Source organism: Chelonia mydas, chromosome 2 (genome assembly GCF_015237465.2).
Source record: "Chelonia mydas isolate rCheMyd1 chromosome 2, rCheMyd1.pri.v2, whole genome shotgun sequence".
Classification (NCBI taxonomy): domain Eukaryota; kingdom Metazoa; phylum Chordata; order Testudines; family Cheloniidae; genus Chelonia; species Chelonia mydas.
The window spans coordinates 234,984,727-235,000,038 of NC_057850.1; the positions used below are offsets into that span (position 1 = coordinate 234,984,727).

At 45.9% G+C, this 15,312-nt stretch overlaps 1 protein-coding gene and 1 non-coding gene across 21 annotated transcripts in view; both read left to right on the top strand.

Annotated features, from left to right (window-relative positions):
* CREM (cAMP responsive element modulator) overlaps positions 1-15,312 on the top strand; it is an 81,811-nt gene that overhangs the window by 56,502 nt on the left and 9,997 nt on the right. For 8 of the 20 annotated variants that reach the window (XM_037890975.2, XM_037890977.2, XM_037890993.2 and 5 more), the window contains 2 exons: positions 283-471; positions 15,087-15,243. In XM_037890975.2, the coding sequence (XP_037746903.1) occupies positions 283-471; positions 15,087-15,243 (346 nt within the window). The other 12 variants (XM_037890990.2, XM_037890986.2, XM_043541485.1 and 9 more) reach the window with 12 other exon arrangements.
* Positions 5,340-5,412, top strand: TRNAF-GAA. The gene has a single exon. It is a non-coding gene; the product is annotated as a tRNA-Phe (tRNA).

Sequence of the window (15,312 nt, forward strand, 5' to 3'; positions counted from 1 at the left end):
AAAAAAAATGGGTGAAGTAGTGCATTCTCCATGTGATTGACCCAAAAGTTGAATAATATAAAACAGGAGTATGACACATAAGAGACTGGTACAGTTTTTTTAAAAATATATTCATTCAGCATGCCACGCCATAGTATTAGTTCTGCAAATTTCTTTAAGCACAGAGATGATTGGAAGTCCCTCTCTGATGGAAAAAAACCTTTCTTCCAAAAGTGATATAGTATAATATTTTGTATATATTTGTTTTTATTGCCTAATCTGTTTTTTTCTTTTTGTATTTAGTTGCCATAGCTCAAGGTGGAGCAATCCAGATTTCTAATCCAGCTTCTGATGGCGTTCAGGGACTGCAGACGTTAACGATGACAAATTCAGGAGCTTCTCAGCCAGGTGCTACCATTGTGCAATATGCAGCACAAACACCTGATGGCACACAGCAGTTTTTTGTACCTGGAAGCCAAGTTGTTGTCCAAGGTATATTTTGTGATCTACTAAATTTTAGATTTATACAAATGATTTTTTCACAAAGTGATTTTTGTTGGTGCGCACTGTGACAGGGTCAGGCCAGATGGCTACAGAAGAGTGTTAGAAGGAAGATATATTAGTCCCAGATTAAGCAGGTCCATTTTCCCTGGGTAAGGTAACAGGGGCAATTCCAGAACAAGAAGGAACTTGCTGGAACAAATTCAGGCAGGCAGGCTAATTAGGACACCTGGAGCGAATTAAGAAGCTGCTAGAATCAATTAGGGCAGGCTGGCTAATCAGGGCACCTGAGTTTAAAAAGGACCTCACTTCAGTTTGTGGCGTGCATGCAAGGAGCTGGGAGCAAGAGGCATGAGGAGCTGAGAGTGAGAAGTGTACTGCTGAAGAACTGAGGAGTACAAGCATTAGGGGGAGGCCATGGGGAAGTAGCCCAGGGAGTTGTAGCTGTCACGCAGCTGTTCCAGGAGGCACTCTAGACAGCTGCAGTCCACAGGGCCCTTGGCTGGAACCCGGAGCAGAGGACGGGCCCAGGTTCCCCCAAACCTCCCAACTCCTGATCAGACACAGGAGGAGTTGACTTGGACTGTGGGTTCCGCCAGAGGGGAAGGTCTCTGAGCTGTTCACTGGCCCATATGGTGGATCAGCAGAGACTGTGGGGATTGTTCTCCTTCCTTTTTCTCATGCTGGCCAGAGATGAGGTTAGCTGAGTGAACGGCGGGTTTGAGCCACTAGCAAAAGTGGCCAAACTGAGGGCTGCCGTGAATCTCTGAGGCAAGCAAATCCGCCAATATGCGCAGGATCCACCAAGGCAGAGGAGGAACTTTGTCACAATTGGTGTTAGCGGTGGGATTTGGTGTTCACAGCGCAGCGGAAGAAGGAGGGTGTTATTAAAAAAAAAAAGGGGGGCGGGGGGGGTTTATTTTTTTCTCACCACAATGGAGGACGTAGTGCGGGCACTGATACAAGCCACGGCTGCCCAGCAGGAGACTACCCATGTCCAGGCAGCCACCCAACAGGAGGCAGTGTGGCTGCAGAAAATGACGCAGGAGGATGATGTAGAGGCGTACCTCCTGGCCTTTGAGAGGACAGCCCTGCGGGAGGTTTGGCCCCGAGAACAGTGGTCTGGCATCCTCACTCCATTCCTGTGTGGGGAGGCCCAGAAGGCCTACTATGATTTGCCTGAAGAGGCTGCGGCAGACTACCCCCAGCTGAAAGCAGAGATCCTGGCCAGATCTGGGGTAACGACTGCAGTGCGGGCCCAGCGATATCATGAGTGGAGGTACCAGGAAAACAAAACCCCGCGGTCCCAATTATATGACCTCATCCATCTCGCACGAAAGTTGTTGAGTCCTGGAGTCCGGAGGAGATACTAGAGGTTCTGGTCCTCGACCGGTACGTGAAAGGACTACCGCCAGACCTTCGCGCCTGGGTAAGCCAGAACGAGCCCTCCACCTACAACGAGGTTGTCGCACTGGTAGAGAGGCGAAGGACGGCGAGGGAGCTGACCTGACCAGTTAAGGAAGAGGCACCCCGGGTTAAACTAGCAGCACCAAGCCCCAGAGCTCGAGCGACTGGGCTGCCAGGAGGGCCCAGGTGGAAAAAGAGAGGGGCTGAAGGCCCACCAGAGATCACAAAGAGTCGAAGCACTGAGGGGGAAGAGGATCGTGATGTTAAACTGCCCAAACCAAGAGACTAGGGAACGCCTAGGGCTCCATACAGATGTTACGCTTGTGGGTAGTGGGGACACATAGCTGCACAGTGTCCCAATGCCGAGGAGCGTATGCAGTGTAACATGGGGAACGAGGCAGACCCATGCTCCCTAATCCACCTTGTGGGGGTCTCACTAACCCCACATATGTACACCAGACCAGTGAAACTAAATGGGGTAGAGACTACAGCACTGGTTGATTCGGGAAGTGCTATCACACTTATCTCCGGGAAGCTCATAAAGCGTAGTCAGCTGCTGCAGGCTAAACATATGGGGATAACATGTGTCCATGGGACAGTCAGTTACTACCCCACCATCCCAGTAAAAATCGAGATCCCAGGGAACACTACTGAGGTAGCAGCAGGTGTAGTACCTAAACTCCCATACCCGGTGCTCATAGGGAGGGACTTCCCAGGGTTTGGAGACTTACTCCCAGTAAGCGGATTGGAGAAAGAGGGGAACCCTGAAATTAGTGAGGCATCCACAGTAGACTGTCAAACCCCAATTTTCTCTGAAATATCCCCAGATTTGTTCTGCACTCCCAGACAGGGTAGAAATACGAAAAGGGAAAGAAGGGCAGCTAAGGTCTTGGGAACCGAATACTGACCCAAAGCCAGAGGGTCGCTCTCGTAGGTAGACGGACCCGAGCAGCTGAACAGGGAGGTGCCCAGGAGGGAGAAGCACTCGAGTCTGATCTCCACCCTAATGCCTCTGAAACAGTAGAGGCAACAGAGACTGGCCCCCTAGATCTCAGGCAGATTAGCCCCAGGAGAAGAAATTTTGGACAGGACCAAGCTGCAGACCCAAGGTACGACAACGTTAGGAAAGAGGTGACCGAAATAAATGGGGTTCCCGTGGAAGGGAAAACCCAGGGACCAGGACCCTACTTCACAATGAAGAAGGATCTCTTATCCCAGATTGCACCAGGACAGGGGCAGAAGGTACAGCAGATCCTAGTACCGCAAAAACACCAGAACATTGTATTAAGTCTTGCCCCATGTCATCTTTTTGGGGGGCATTTGAGGGTAGAGAAGACCCTGGCACGGGTCCTACAACGGTTCTTCTGGCCCGGAGTACATGAAGAAGTGCGGAGGTACTGTGCGTCCTGCCCATAGTGTCAGCAGCACAGTCGCCGTCCCCACCTGAGGGCACCTTTAGTACCCCTTCCCATCATAGAGGTCCCCTTCAAGCGAATATCCATAGACCTAGTGGGACCCCTGGAGAAGACGGCTCGGGGCCACCAATATATACTTGTTGTTTTGGACTATGCTACTCGCTACCCAGAAGCTGTCCCCCTGCAGAACATGGCCTCTGAAACGATAGCCAAAGAGCTGGTGGGGATCTTTGCCCGAATGGGGCTACCGAAGGAAATATTAACAGACCAAGGAACCCCATTTATGTCAAAGCTAATGAAGGACTTTTGTACCCTGCTCCATATACATACCCTGAGAACTTCAGTCTATCATCCGCAGACTGATGGACTGGTAGAAAGGTTTAATCGAGCCCTCAAGGCTATGATAAGGAAGCTGGTAAGTTGGGACAGGAAGGATTAGGACACCTTACTACCTTACCTTGTGTTCGCCATCTGGAAGGTACCTCAGGTCTCAATTGGGTTTTTCCCCTTCGAGTTGTTATATGGGCGCCACCCCCGTGGTATACTAGATATCACCAAAGACATCTGGGACGAGGAACCCAATGAGGGGAGAAATATAATAGAATATTTATTGCAGATGCGAGACCGGATAGCCCGGGTCACCCCTATTTTACGGTAACGTTTGGAAAAGGCGCAGGAGGCCCAGCGAACCTATTACGATCACCAGGCAAAAGTCCAACAGTTCCAACGAGGGGATTGGGTGTTGGTGTTCATACCTACAGCAGAAAGCAAGCTTTTGGCCCAATGGAAGGGGCCCTATGAGTTGGTTGAACCCGTGGGGGAAGTAACCTACAAGGTGTGGCAACCAGGACGCCGGAAACAAGAACAGATTTATCACATTAACCTTTTAAAGCCTTGGCACCAGCGAGAGGCATATGTAATGGCTCAAGAGACCCCAATCCAGGGAAATAACCTGCAGGAGCAGCTCAGGATATCCACTGATCTGACACCAAACCAGAAGAAGGAGGTAACTGAGATAATCAACCAATACCAGGACGTGTTTTCAACCAAACCAGGCGGGACCACCGAAGCATATCACCACATTATCACAGACCCTGGGGCAAAGGTAACTTTAAGGCCCTACCGGGTCCCAACCGCAAAAAGGGAGGAGATCAAGACAGAGGTAAAAAGCATGTTGGGAGTCATTGAAGAATCCCACAGTCAATGGTTGAGACTGATTGTGTTGGTTCCCAAACCCGATGGCACCACTAGGTTTTGTAATGACTTTCGCCAGCTGAACTAGCTATCCAAATTTGATGCATACCCCATACCTCATATTGATGAGTTAGTTGACCACCTGGGCAATGCCTGATTTTTGACCACCCTTGATTTAACAAAGGGATACTGGCAGATTCCCCTTGTCAAAGAGGCAAAAGAAAAGATGGCATTCTGTACAGCAAAGGGTCTGTTTCAATATACTGTTCTTCCTTTTGGACTGCATGGGGCACCTGCCACCTTCCAGCGTCTTGTGGACAAGCTCCTGCAGCCCCATACCAGTTTTGCAGCTGCGTACTTGGATGACGTAATTATCCATACCCCTGAGTGGGAGACCCACTTGGAAAAGGTGGAAGCGGTTCTGGACACGCTAAGATGGGCTGGCCTCACAGCCAACCCAGCCAAGTGTGCTATAGGGCTAGCTGAGGCTAAATACCTTGGCTACATTGTAGGACGGGGCATATTCAAGCCCCAACTAAACAAACTAGAGGCTATCCAAAATTGGCCCCGGCAGAATCGGAAAAAGCAAGTCCGGGCATTCCTGGGTGTGGTGGGGTACTACCGGCAATTTATTCCCCATTTTGCTACCAGAGCAAGTCCCCTGACAGACCTGATTAAAGCCCGGAGTCCGGACATAGTGAAGTGGACTGATGCTGCGGAGAACACATTCACGGATCTACGGACAGCCCTCTGCAGTAACCCCATGCTTATAGCCCTGCACTTCAACAAAGAATTCATTTTACAAACAGATGCATTTGAAGTAGGATTGGGAGCTGTCCTATCGCAGAAATAGCTCAGTTGGGAGAGTGTTAGACTGAAGATCTAAAGGTTCCTGGTTCAATCCCGGCTTTCAGCAGATGATTTTTCCAGAGGGAGGGATAGCTCAGTGGTTTGAGCATTGGCCTGCTAAACCGAGGGTGGTGAGTTGAATCCTTGAGGGGGCCATTTGGGGATCTGGGGCAAAAAAAATTGGGGATTGGTTCTGCTTTGAGCCAGGGGTTGGACTAGATGATCTCCTGAGGTCCAACCCTGATATTCTATGATTCTATGAGATGGTCGGAGACGAAAAACACCCAATTCTCTGCCTCAGCAGGACACCCCTCCCAAGAGAGCAGAAGTATGCCGTGGTTGAGAGTGCCCAGCTGTGAAATGGGCGGTGGAAACACTATGTTATTACCTTCTGGGACGACAGTTTACCCTTGTGACCGACCATGCACCCCTCCAGTGGATGCAGCGAAATAAGAGAAGAGCGCAAGGGTGACCAGATGGTTCCTGTCCCTACAACCTTTTCAATTCACCATACAACACCAGGCTGGAAGCCACCATGGCAATGCAGATGGCTTGTCACACGTACACTGCCTGATGTCCTAAGTTGCCCAACCCTGTGGTGTTGAGCAGAGTGGGGGGATATGTGACAGGGTCAGGCCAGATGGCTACAGGAGAGTGTTAGAAGGAAGATATATTAGTCCCAGATTACGCAGGTCCATTTTCCCTGGGTAAGGTAACAGGGGCAGTTCCAGAACAAGAAGGAACTTGCTGGAACAAATTCAGGCAGGCAGGCTAATTAGGACACCTGGAGCGAATTAAGAAGCTGCTAGAATCAATTAAGAAAGGCTGGCTAATCAGAGCACCTGAGTTTAAAAAGGGCCCTCACTTCAGTTTGTGGCGTGCATGCAAGGAGCTGGGAGCAAGAGGCATGAGGAGCTGAGAGTGAGAAGTGTACTGCTGGAGGACTGAGGAGTACAAGCATTATCAGACACCAGGAGGAAGATCCTGTGGTGGGGATAAAGAAGGTGTTGGGAGGAGGCCATGGGGAAGTAGCCTCGGGAGTTGTAGCTGTCATGCAGCTGTTCCAGGAGGCACTCTAAACAGCTGCAATCCACAGGGCTCTGGGCTGGAACCTGGAGTAGAGGGCGGGCCCGGGTCCCCCCAAACCTCCCAACTCCTGATCAGACGCAGGAGGAGTTGACATGGACTGTGGGTTCCACCAGAGGGGAAGGTCTCTGGGCTGTTCCCCGACCCACACGGTGGATCAGCAGAGACTGCGGGGATTGTTCTCCTTCCTTTTTCCCGTGCTGGCCAGTGATGAGGTTAGCTGAGTGAACGGCAGGTTTGAGCCACTAGCAAAAGTGGCCAAACTGAGGGCTGCCGTGAATCTCTGAGGCAAGCAAATCCACCAAAAGCGCAGGACCCACCAAGGCAGAGGAGGAACTGTCACAGCACATTATGGTGAAGTTAAATCAGTGGGAGAATTACTAATAAAAGGAACTGAGAAAGTTAGTGTTAGGAGAAAAATGGATTGGTTTGCTCACTAAAGGCAGCTACTCTCATTTGAAAATAAATGTTTATGTACTTTAGAGGCAATATAGTAATGAGGGAAGAGTATGATGACATTGCTGGCTCATATGTACACTTTTGTCCAGGCCTTGTGAGAGAGTGTTTCATAGTAGCACAACAAGAGTGAAGCTGCTGCAGTGTGAGTTTGATTGGAAGTTTCTGGGTAATTGGAGTAAATACAATGAAATGAAGAAATCTTCTTTGAGTGCTTGCTCATGTTGATTCCATTCTAGGTGTGTGCGCGCCCACATGCACAGTCGTCAGAGATTTTTGCCTTCGCAGTATCCATAGGGCTGGCTGTGGCACCCCCTGGAGTGCCACACTCATGCGTCGGTATGTTAGCCGCCACCGGTCCTGTGCCCTCTCAGTTCCTTCTTACCGAAGTGCTTTGTCGTGCCTCGCAAGAGTGTTAGCGTTTTTTCTAACAGCCCATTGACTGTCTTCTTTGTATATAGTTAGTTAGTTAGCTATTAAATGTTAAGTGTTAGGTGTTAGTTTAGTAGTTAGAGTCCTGGCAGGGACTTCGCCCCAGAGCGGGGCATGCTCCATTCCCTGGGCTTTAAACTGTGTTCATCATGCAACAGGCCTATGCCTGTTAGTGACCCCCACAGCAGCTGTTTGAAGTGCTTGGGAGAGTCCCATATAAAGGAGAAGTGCAGGATTTGTAAGAACTTTTGTCACAGAATCCAGATAGAGTGGGTCATCTGCCTGAAAGCCTTCCTCATGGAGGCTGCACTTTGCCTGGTGTTGGAGCCTTCCCAATCAGACTCTGTGCCCAGCACCTCGGCACTGGTGCGGAGCACTCCGTCAGCACCAGGTTCCTTCTGGCACCATTCCCCCTCGCCAGTGTCCAAAAAGCGGCAAAAGAAAAGAAGCTCCCCAGCACCATACAAGGAAGGGAAGGGGTCTCTGGGCATAGGTCCCAGTTCAGGCCATGCGCCCGTCATGGAGCTGCAACAGGGTGCCGCTGTGGTCAGACCCCAGAGCCCAACTAGGGATCTGCCTCCGACTCCTGGGAGCGGTAGGGGACCCCGGCTCCTTCTGGGGCCTGCAACACCCGAGGCTGCCCAGGTGGCTAAAGACCTGATGGTCCTACTGGTACCGAATACACTGCACCTGGTGCCGGATGTGGCTAAGACCCTGCAACTCATCAAGGGTTGATTTCGGGGTCAGGTGCAGAGGAACCTCAATCTGGTACGTTCCATGTGTCGCGATCTGGGTCTGTTGGTAAACAAAGAAAAATCAACTCTGATACCAGTGCAATGGAGAGAGTTCATTGGGGCAGTCCTCGACTTCACTTGGGCCAGAGCCTTCCTCCGCAAGAGGAGCCATGATAGACCTGATCTCGTACTTGCGGGCCCACCCTCTCACCACCGCTCATACGTACCTGAGGTTGTTGGGCCACATGGCATCCTGTACTTATATGGACTGGCACACGTGGCTCCAGCTCAGGCCCCTACAGGTGTGGTTGGTGTCAGTCTACGTTCCCAACAGAGACAACATAGACTGTGTAGTCAGGGTACTGGACCACATACTGTCATCACTCACATGGTGGTTAAATCCCATATCGGTGCTGGAGGGAGTCCTCTTTGTGCCCCCATCCCTTCAGTAACCCTGATCTCCGATTCCTCGGATCTGGGATGGGGAGCCCACCTGGATGATCTCAGCACACAAGGGTGTTGGTCGAGTCACAACTGCCACTTCCACATTAATATCAGAGAGCTCAGAGCGGTTCACTTGCCCTGCCAAGCTTTCCTGTCGCATCTGGGGGGTAGGGTGGTTTAGATCCTGACAGACAACACCACTGAAATGTTCTATATTAACAAATAAGACAGAGCCCACTTGTCAGGCCTTTGCCAGGAAGGTCTTCAGCTGTGGAACTTTTGTTTTCATCATGCCATTCATCTCGTAGCCATGCATCTCCCTGGGGCCAGGACACATTGGCAGTTCACCTCAGTAGGATCTTCTCGTCTCGCCAAGAATGGTCACTCCACCCGGAGGTGGTCAGCGTCATCTCCCAAATGTGGGGGACTCCCCGGGTAGACTTGTTTGCATCCATGCAGAACAGGAAGTGCCACGTTTTCTGCTTGATTTGGGGGATCGACAGAGTCTCTCTGTCAGATGCCTTTCTGCTCCCGTGGTCGTGGGCACTCATGTATGCCTTCCCTCCAGTGCCATTAATCCACAGAGTCCTCATGAAAATCAAACAGGACAGGGCAAAGGTGATCCTCATAGTGCTGGTTTGGCCGCACCAGCACTAGTTCAGCCCGCTGCTGGACCTCTTGGTGGATGCCCTGCTACAGTTGTTGCTTCAGCCGGACCTGATGTCACAGAGCCATGGCAGTCTTCTGCTCCCCAACCTGGCAACGCTGCACCTGATAGGTTGGCTGCTGCATATGGAGGAGCAGGAATGATCAGCCCATGTCCAACAAGTCCTGTTGGGCAGCAGAAAACTCTCCACAGGGGTGACCTACCTGGCCAAACGGAAGCAGTTCACGTGCTGGGCATTGGACCAAGGTATTCAGCCTGAACAAACCTCACTGCAGTCAATCCTGGACTACTTCCTGCATCTCAAGCTCCAAAGTCTTTCATCTACTAAGGTCCAGTTGGCCGTTATTTCCCCCCTTCCATCCCCCGTTCCAGGGTAGGTCGGTCTTAGCTCATGACTTGACAGTCCAATTTCTGAAAGTTCTGAAGCAACTCTACCCCTCACATCTGGGACCCAGTCCCTCCATGGGACTTAAATCTCATGCTGTCTAGGCTCACTGGCTCCCTCTTCAAACCTTTGGCATCCTGTTCCCTCCTTCTCCTCTCATGGAAGGTCTGAGCAATAACATCTGCCTTCAGGGTCTCTGAGATTAGGGCACTTACCTCAGAGCCACCCTACACTATGTTCTACAAGTACAAGGCCCAGAAAGCAGCCTCATTCTCAAAAGTATAACATTTGTACTCATGGAGTATTGGAGGCTCAGGGCATTGCTAGTCCTTCCTCATTCAGCAAGGATTGTTCCCATCAAATGGATGTTTGGTAGTCCCATATGATAAGAGATTAGTGAGTCCCAGTTTGAGTTCCCATGTCACAAACTCATCACTGTGTTTTGCACTACATTGTAAGCTCTTTAGGGCAGAGACTGTGTCTTACCATGTTTTTGTACAGTACCTAGCACAATGGGGCCCTGGTCTCAATTGGGTCTTCTAGGAAAATCTCCAGCCAGGGGAACAAATACTCACAATAAATTTGTAGAAGTTGGCAATTCTATAATTGTCACACACATTGGGGGTGAGCAGAAAGAGTTGAAAAATTAGAAGGCAGTCCAAAAAATATGATTTACACTTCTTTTAAAAATCTCTTGATTTTTGGTCTAATTTCACTATTTTTAGGGATTCTGACTCATGATTTTTGGAACTGGCAATACTAAGATTATGAAATAATTTCCATCAGACTTTGCTGTCAGTGTCTTTGAGACTGATTTGCAAGTAGATCTGTGATGAGTGTGGTTTGTAAATTAGGAAAATATGTAAATTGGAATAAACCAAAGCTAGGCTACAGAAATATGAAAGGATGCTTTATCATCAAAAACAGTTTTTTTGGGCTGCAGTTTTAGTGAGCTGTTCCAGGACAAAGCATGTTAATGACAGAGGTAGGCCAGTGAGGTCATTGTGATGTCAGTGTTCCTGCTTGTAATCCTGCACATGCTTGCTAGTTTGAAACATTTCATGTTGGGCTGTGATAGAGCAACAAGAGAATCCCATATGCAAAAGCTGATCATGGCCGTAACAGGAGATGAAACAGGTAGGAGGAATCTCTTGTCAGGGTCTTTAAAATAGCAGGTTCTATACTTTATTTGGAAATCCAGAAAAGATTTCATAGTTAGCAGTATGTGGAACTTGTTTTTAGAACTTGTTGAAGCAGCTCTTTAATTTTACAGTGTAAAGTTGCACAAATTGGTGCCAATTATTTTTATTCCCCATTAGCTATTGCAGCATTTTAGTGTAAATTAACCATTTTTAACAGCACTCTTTAGTGTATCTTTGTTGTTGCATTGCAGCAGTCTCTTTTCTTTATAAATGATAGGTGCAGCTGGTCTGTTGCTTTTTGGTTGGGCAATAAATAAACTATCGCGTCAGATTATTTTAGCCTGTCAAAACGAAAGTGCAGCTGTAAGTGAAAGATGTGCACTGTTCCAGTTATATAAATAAGCCTTTACTATTCATTACTAAAGAAAATAGGGAGCACAAATGCATCTGAAAGAGCTGTAGTGTTGAGTGTTGTAATGCCTGCTTGTTTTTTTCCTCCTCTGTTTAAAATGGTCTGTTCCTCAGCTAATTGAGTTCAAAGGGCTGACGTCATTAGATTTCCTGGAATCGTGTTGCAGTAGGGAACTGGAAAAGTTAAACTTCAAACAAGATACACATTGACGTCAGCTCCGAGTCATGCTGTGATTTAGTCAGTCCTTTCTGCTTCATCAACCGCTGCGGAGTTGTAATGTTATCTAGTTTGCAGCCTGTATCTACGTTCTGCGCTTAGCTGAGTAAAGCTATTTCAAATACTTTGTTTTATTACTCCAAAAGTGTAAGTATCTTCTCTAGGTCCACACTTTAGGTTCCTGTGCTCACACAAACAACTATTCTGGAGCTAACTAGAAAGCTTATGGGGGAAAAGTTAAAAACGCTTCTAATAAGGTAGTTACTGCTATGACTCATAAGGGGGGAGGGATATATAGCCTGTCATTCTTTTTCCTGGATAGTTCTTTATAAGAACTTGACTCTGCCTCCTCTCTAGTGCTCAGCAAGAGAATATTTTTTCAACAGCCTGTTTTTAAAGGGATTTTTATTAGTATGTTGGTCTTATTAAATTCTCCAGATGAGGTTGATTTACAAGGTAAGATAAAATAGTAATTTTTTAGTAATTCAGTCATTTTGTAAATTATGTGCCTGAACTCAGATACAGCCCAATGCTTTCAATGACTGCTTTTTACCCAGTTTGCTTAACTAATTTTGCCTAATCTTAAGGAGAAAGTGACTTGCCTGGGGAAATGCAGTGAGAGCATGGGTCAGCCATTAGGACTATCCTGGTTCCCAATCTTTGGCTGTTACCAATACGTACCAGAGACCTTAGTGCTTGATTTGAGTTTGGTCTGTCTTGTGAAAAGAATTTACAACAACAGTCTACATTACGTTTCTTTATAAAGTCATAATGAATATTACTGTATTTCCTTAAGATAAGTGAATTGAGCACATACTTTATTGTGAATCACATTTTTCTGGGATTTTGTTCAGGAAGAAACAGAACACTGTGGCTGTAATTCTTCCCTCTCTAATAAAATCCTGCAGTCTGATTTGTACGGTAGACAAAACTCTTACACTTGCATAGAGTACCATTAAAGACAATGGGGTTTCACATGTTCGCAGGGGTCCATCTGCATTGATCAGATTATATTATTTCTTTTGTCCTTTAGGTTGTTGAAATAGTCTCACTGACTCATATTCAATATGATGCTTTGACTTTCTCGGTGATCATACCTGCCATGGAAGTCACGAATAGAATACATGGTGGAGTATCATATAGAGCAGGAGCTGGTGAATCTCTACCTCAGGGGGACCAGAAAGACGAAAACAGATTAGTTTAAAGTAAATAATAAACTGAATGACCTTCTTTATTTTGGGGCTTTCCACTTCCACTCTTCCAGTGTTTAATGGATCATCATTATTATTTTATTAGTTATTGCAGGTATCTGTAACGCATCCATCACTATGGAATCTGAGCACATTTCAAATAGGTTTGAATGGTACCAAACATCAGCATTTCTAAAACATCTCAGTCTTCCCATTAAAGCTTTTCATAATCCATCCCTACCTAAATTTTAAACCTTGCCTTGTGTCCCCTCTTAACCATTTCACTCTGACAATGATTCCAGTCTCAATACACAATTTCATTTCTCCCTTCGTGGCTCTGTGCATTTTTCTGTATCATCTCAGGAGTAGTAGGTAATGCTGCTCATACCAGCTTTCCAAGTGTAATCCTGTCTTTGCTCAAGTTCCTCTTAAAAACCCATTTTTTGTGAGTCTCACAAGAAGCATGTTTTTTATTTATAATTAAAACACAACCACCACCCCACTCCAAATCAAATAAAGCCACCTCATCCTCTGAATTTCCCAGTGTGTCCCATCCCCTGGGTCTCCCTTTTAGATTATGATATCTTTGGGGACAGGAACTATATTTATTATTGTGCAGTGTATAGCACCAAAGGCTCTTGATGTGAAACAAATAATAATAAAGAATAGAAAAACAGGTGGATATACTTTACATGTACATCTCTTTATGTCACTTTTTGCAGCTTGTCTTTAAGGAAAATGGCAATTTCCTTTCTGGTCAATTCTAATTTTTTGAGACATTATATAAAATGGTTTGCAGATAGAAATAATCACAGCTCAAATGTAATTTCACTCAGTAAAGTACTTTGAAGACATTTACTCTACTGCACAATCACATTATTCTGTTATACAGTGATGTGAACTAAAAAATGTTGAGGCTTTGTCTGAGTTTTGGTGTAATGATCCCATTGCTAGCTTTGCTGGATCAAAACAATTGTTTTCCTCTAACATCATGCTTTTAGAACTCACTGGCATCTATTTGTTAGGTAGGGAAAGAAATTATGCTGACCTGGTCAAGGCATTATTATCATTATTTATTTGAATTACACTAGCATCCTCTAGAGGCCCCAACTGAGATAAGGGCTCAATTGTGCTTGAGCCTTGTGTATATATACATAGGGGCAGTGTGTTCTGAGGAAAAAAGGGTGTTTTTGTCTTGCGTTAGCTGATATGAGTTAAAATCCTGGTGAAATAAAAGGCAGTTTATAGTTTACACAGGCATTAACAGGTGATCTTAAAGACTATGGGGAAGCCTAGGATTATCTGCAAATTCAAGTAAAAATTACAAACGTTCTTGTCTTCACTCGGATTTTGACTCATGCTAGTTAACTAAGATGACACCTTTTTCCTAATGAAGATGCATCCAGTGAAAGACAATCCCTGCCCTAAAGAGTTTACAATCTAAATAAACATTACAAATAGAGTGTAGGACCACAGAAGTATTACTCCATTTTAGAAATGGTGAACTGAAACAAAATCCATGTGCTTAAGTACCTCGCCAAATCAGGAGCTTAGTGACTTGTCATTGGTCACACAGGGAGACCAATACGGAGCCTATATCTCTTGAATGCCAATCTGTCCAGTGCCTTACATACAAGGCCATCCTCTCTTGCTTGAATGTGACCTATGTCCAGTGAATTTTGGTGTGGTCTTCCTAGGAGTCTATTATTTTAAATCTATTTTTCTCCCATTTCACAATTTCTGAGTACTGCTTTAGAAGATCCACTGGTGTGAAAAGATGTGGAAGAAGCCTGTAAGAAGGGTAATTATTTATTCATTTAGTTTTTTCTATATTTTCCTCCATATAACTGACTTCTCTATCTTCCCAACCTGTCTCTCTCTCTCTCTCTCTCCCAAAAGAGTGGAGTGTTGGGAGGGAGTTTTCCCTTTTGTTTTGTGTTTAACCCATTTCTGAATTTCACTGACTGTTCCATTATTTGTGTACTGGAATTACTTTTTTTAAAGAAACGCAGTACAAAATTTAATGAGATGTGAAAGCACCTGAAATTTGATCTTCTGTATTCATCTGCTGTGTTGAGGGAAAGTTATGCTCTTTGGTCTGCAATGATATAGAAAACATATCAAAATTAATAGGCAAGAACTTGCTCTTATTTTTAAGTGTGAGACACTCAGCATTTAAATGTATATTAATTTTAAATGTTAGACATGCCACATACATTAAGACTTACCCAGCTTTAATGACATTTTAAAGGTTGCCTCTGTCATAAAAGTAGCAAAAGAACATCTTAGAAATGAATGAAAAATTAGAGAAACTAAGAAAACAGAGAGCTCAGAAAGGGACTGGTTCCAAGTTAAAAACATAAAACTACTTTTAAAATGTGTTGTGTAACTAATGTGTTACAAAGTAGATAGAAGAATGTCTTAGTTGTATTTGTTAGCTTTTGTGTCATCACATCACAAGCCTATGAAATGTTTGATATAATAGAGATCCTGATTAACGTGTCAGACATTTGCTATTTCAGTTAGATTTTGACAGCTTAAGTTTATATAAAGTAAAAACGTTCTTCTTTAATACAGCTGCCACTGGAGATATGCCAACTTACCAGATACGAACTCCCACCACAGCCTTGCCTCAGGGAGTGGTAATGGCAGCTTCACCAGGAACTTTGCATAGCCCTCAGCAGCTAGCAGAAGAGGCAACACGCAAAAGGGAACTGAGACTTATGAAAAATAGGTAAGAGTGTGTAACTGTAATATAATTATTAGTTATGGCGGTAAAGTGCAAATATCAGCTACGATTAAT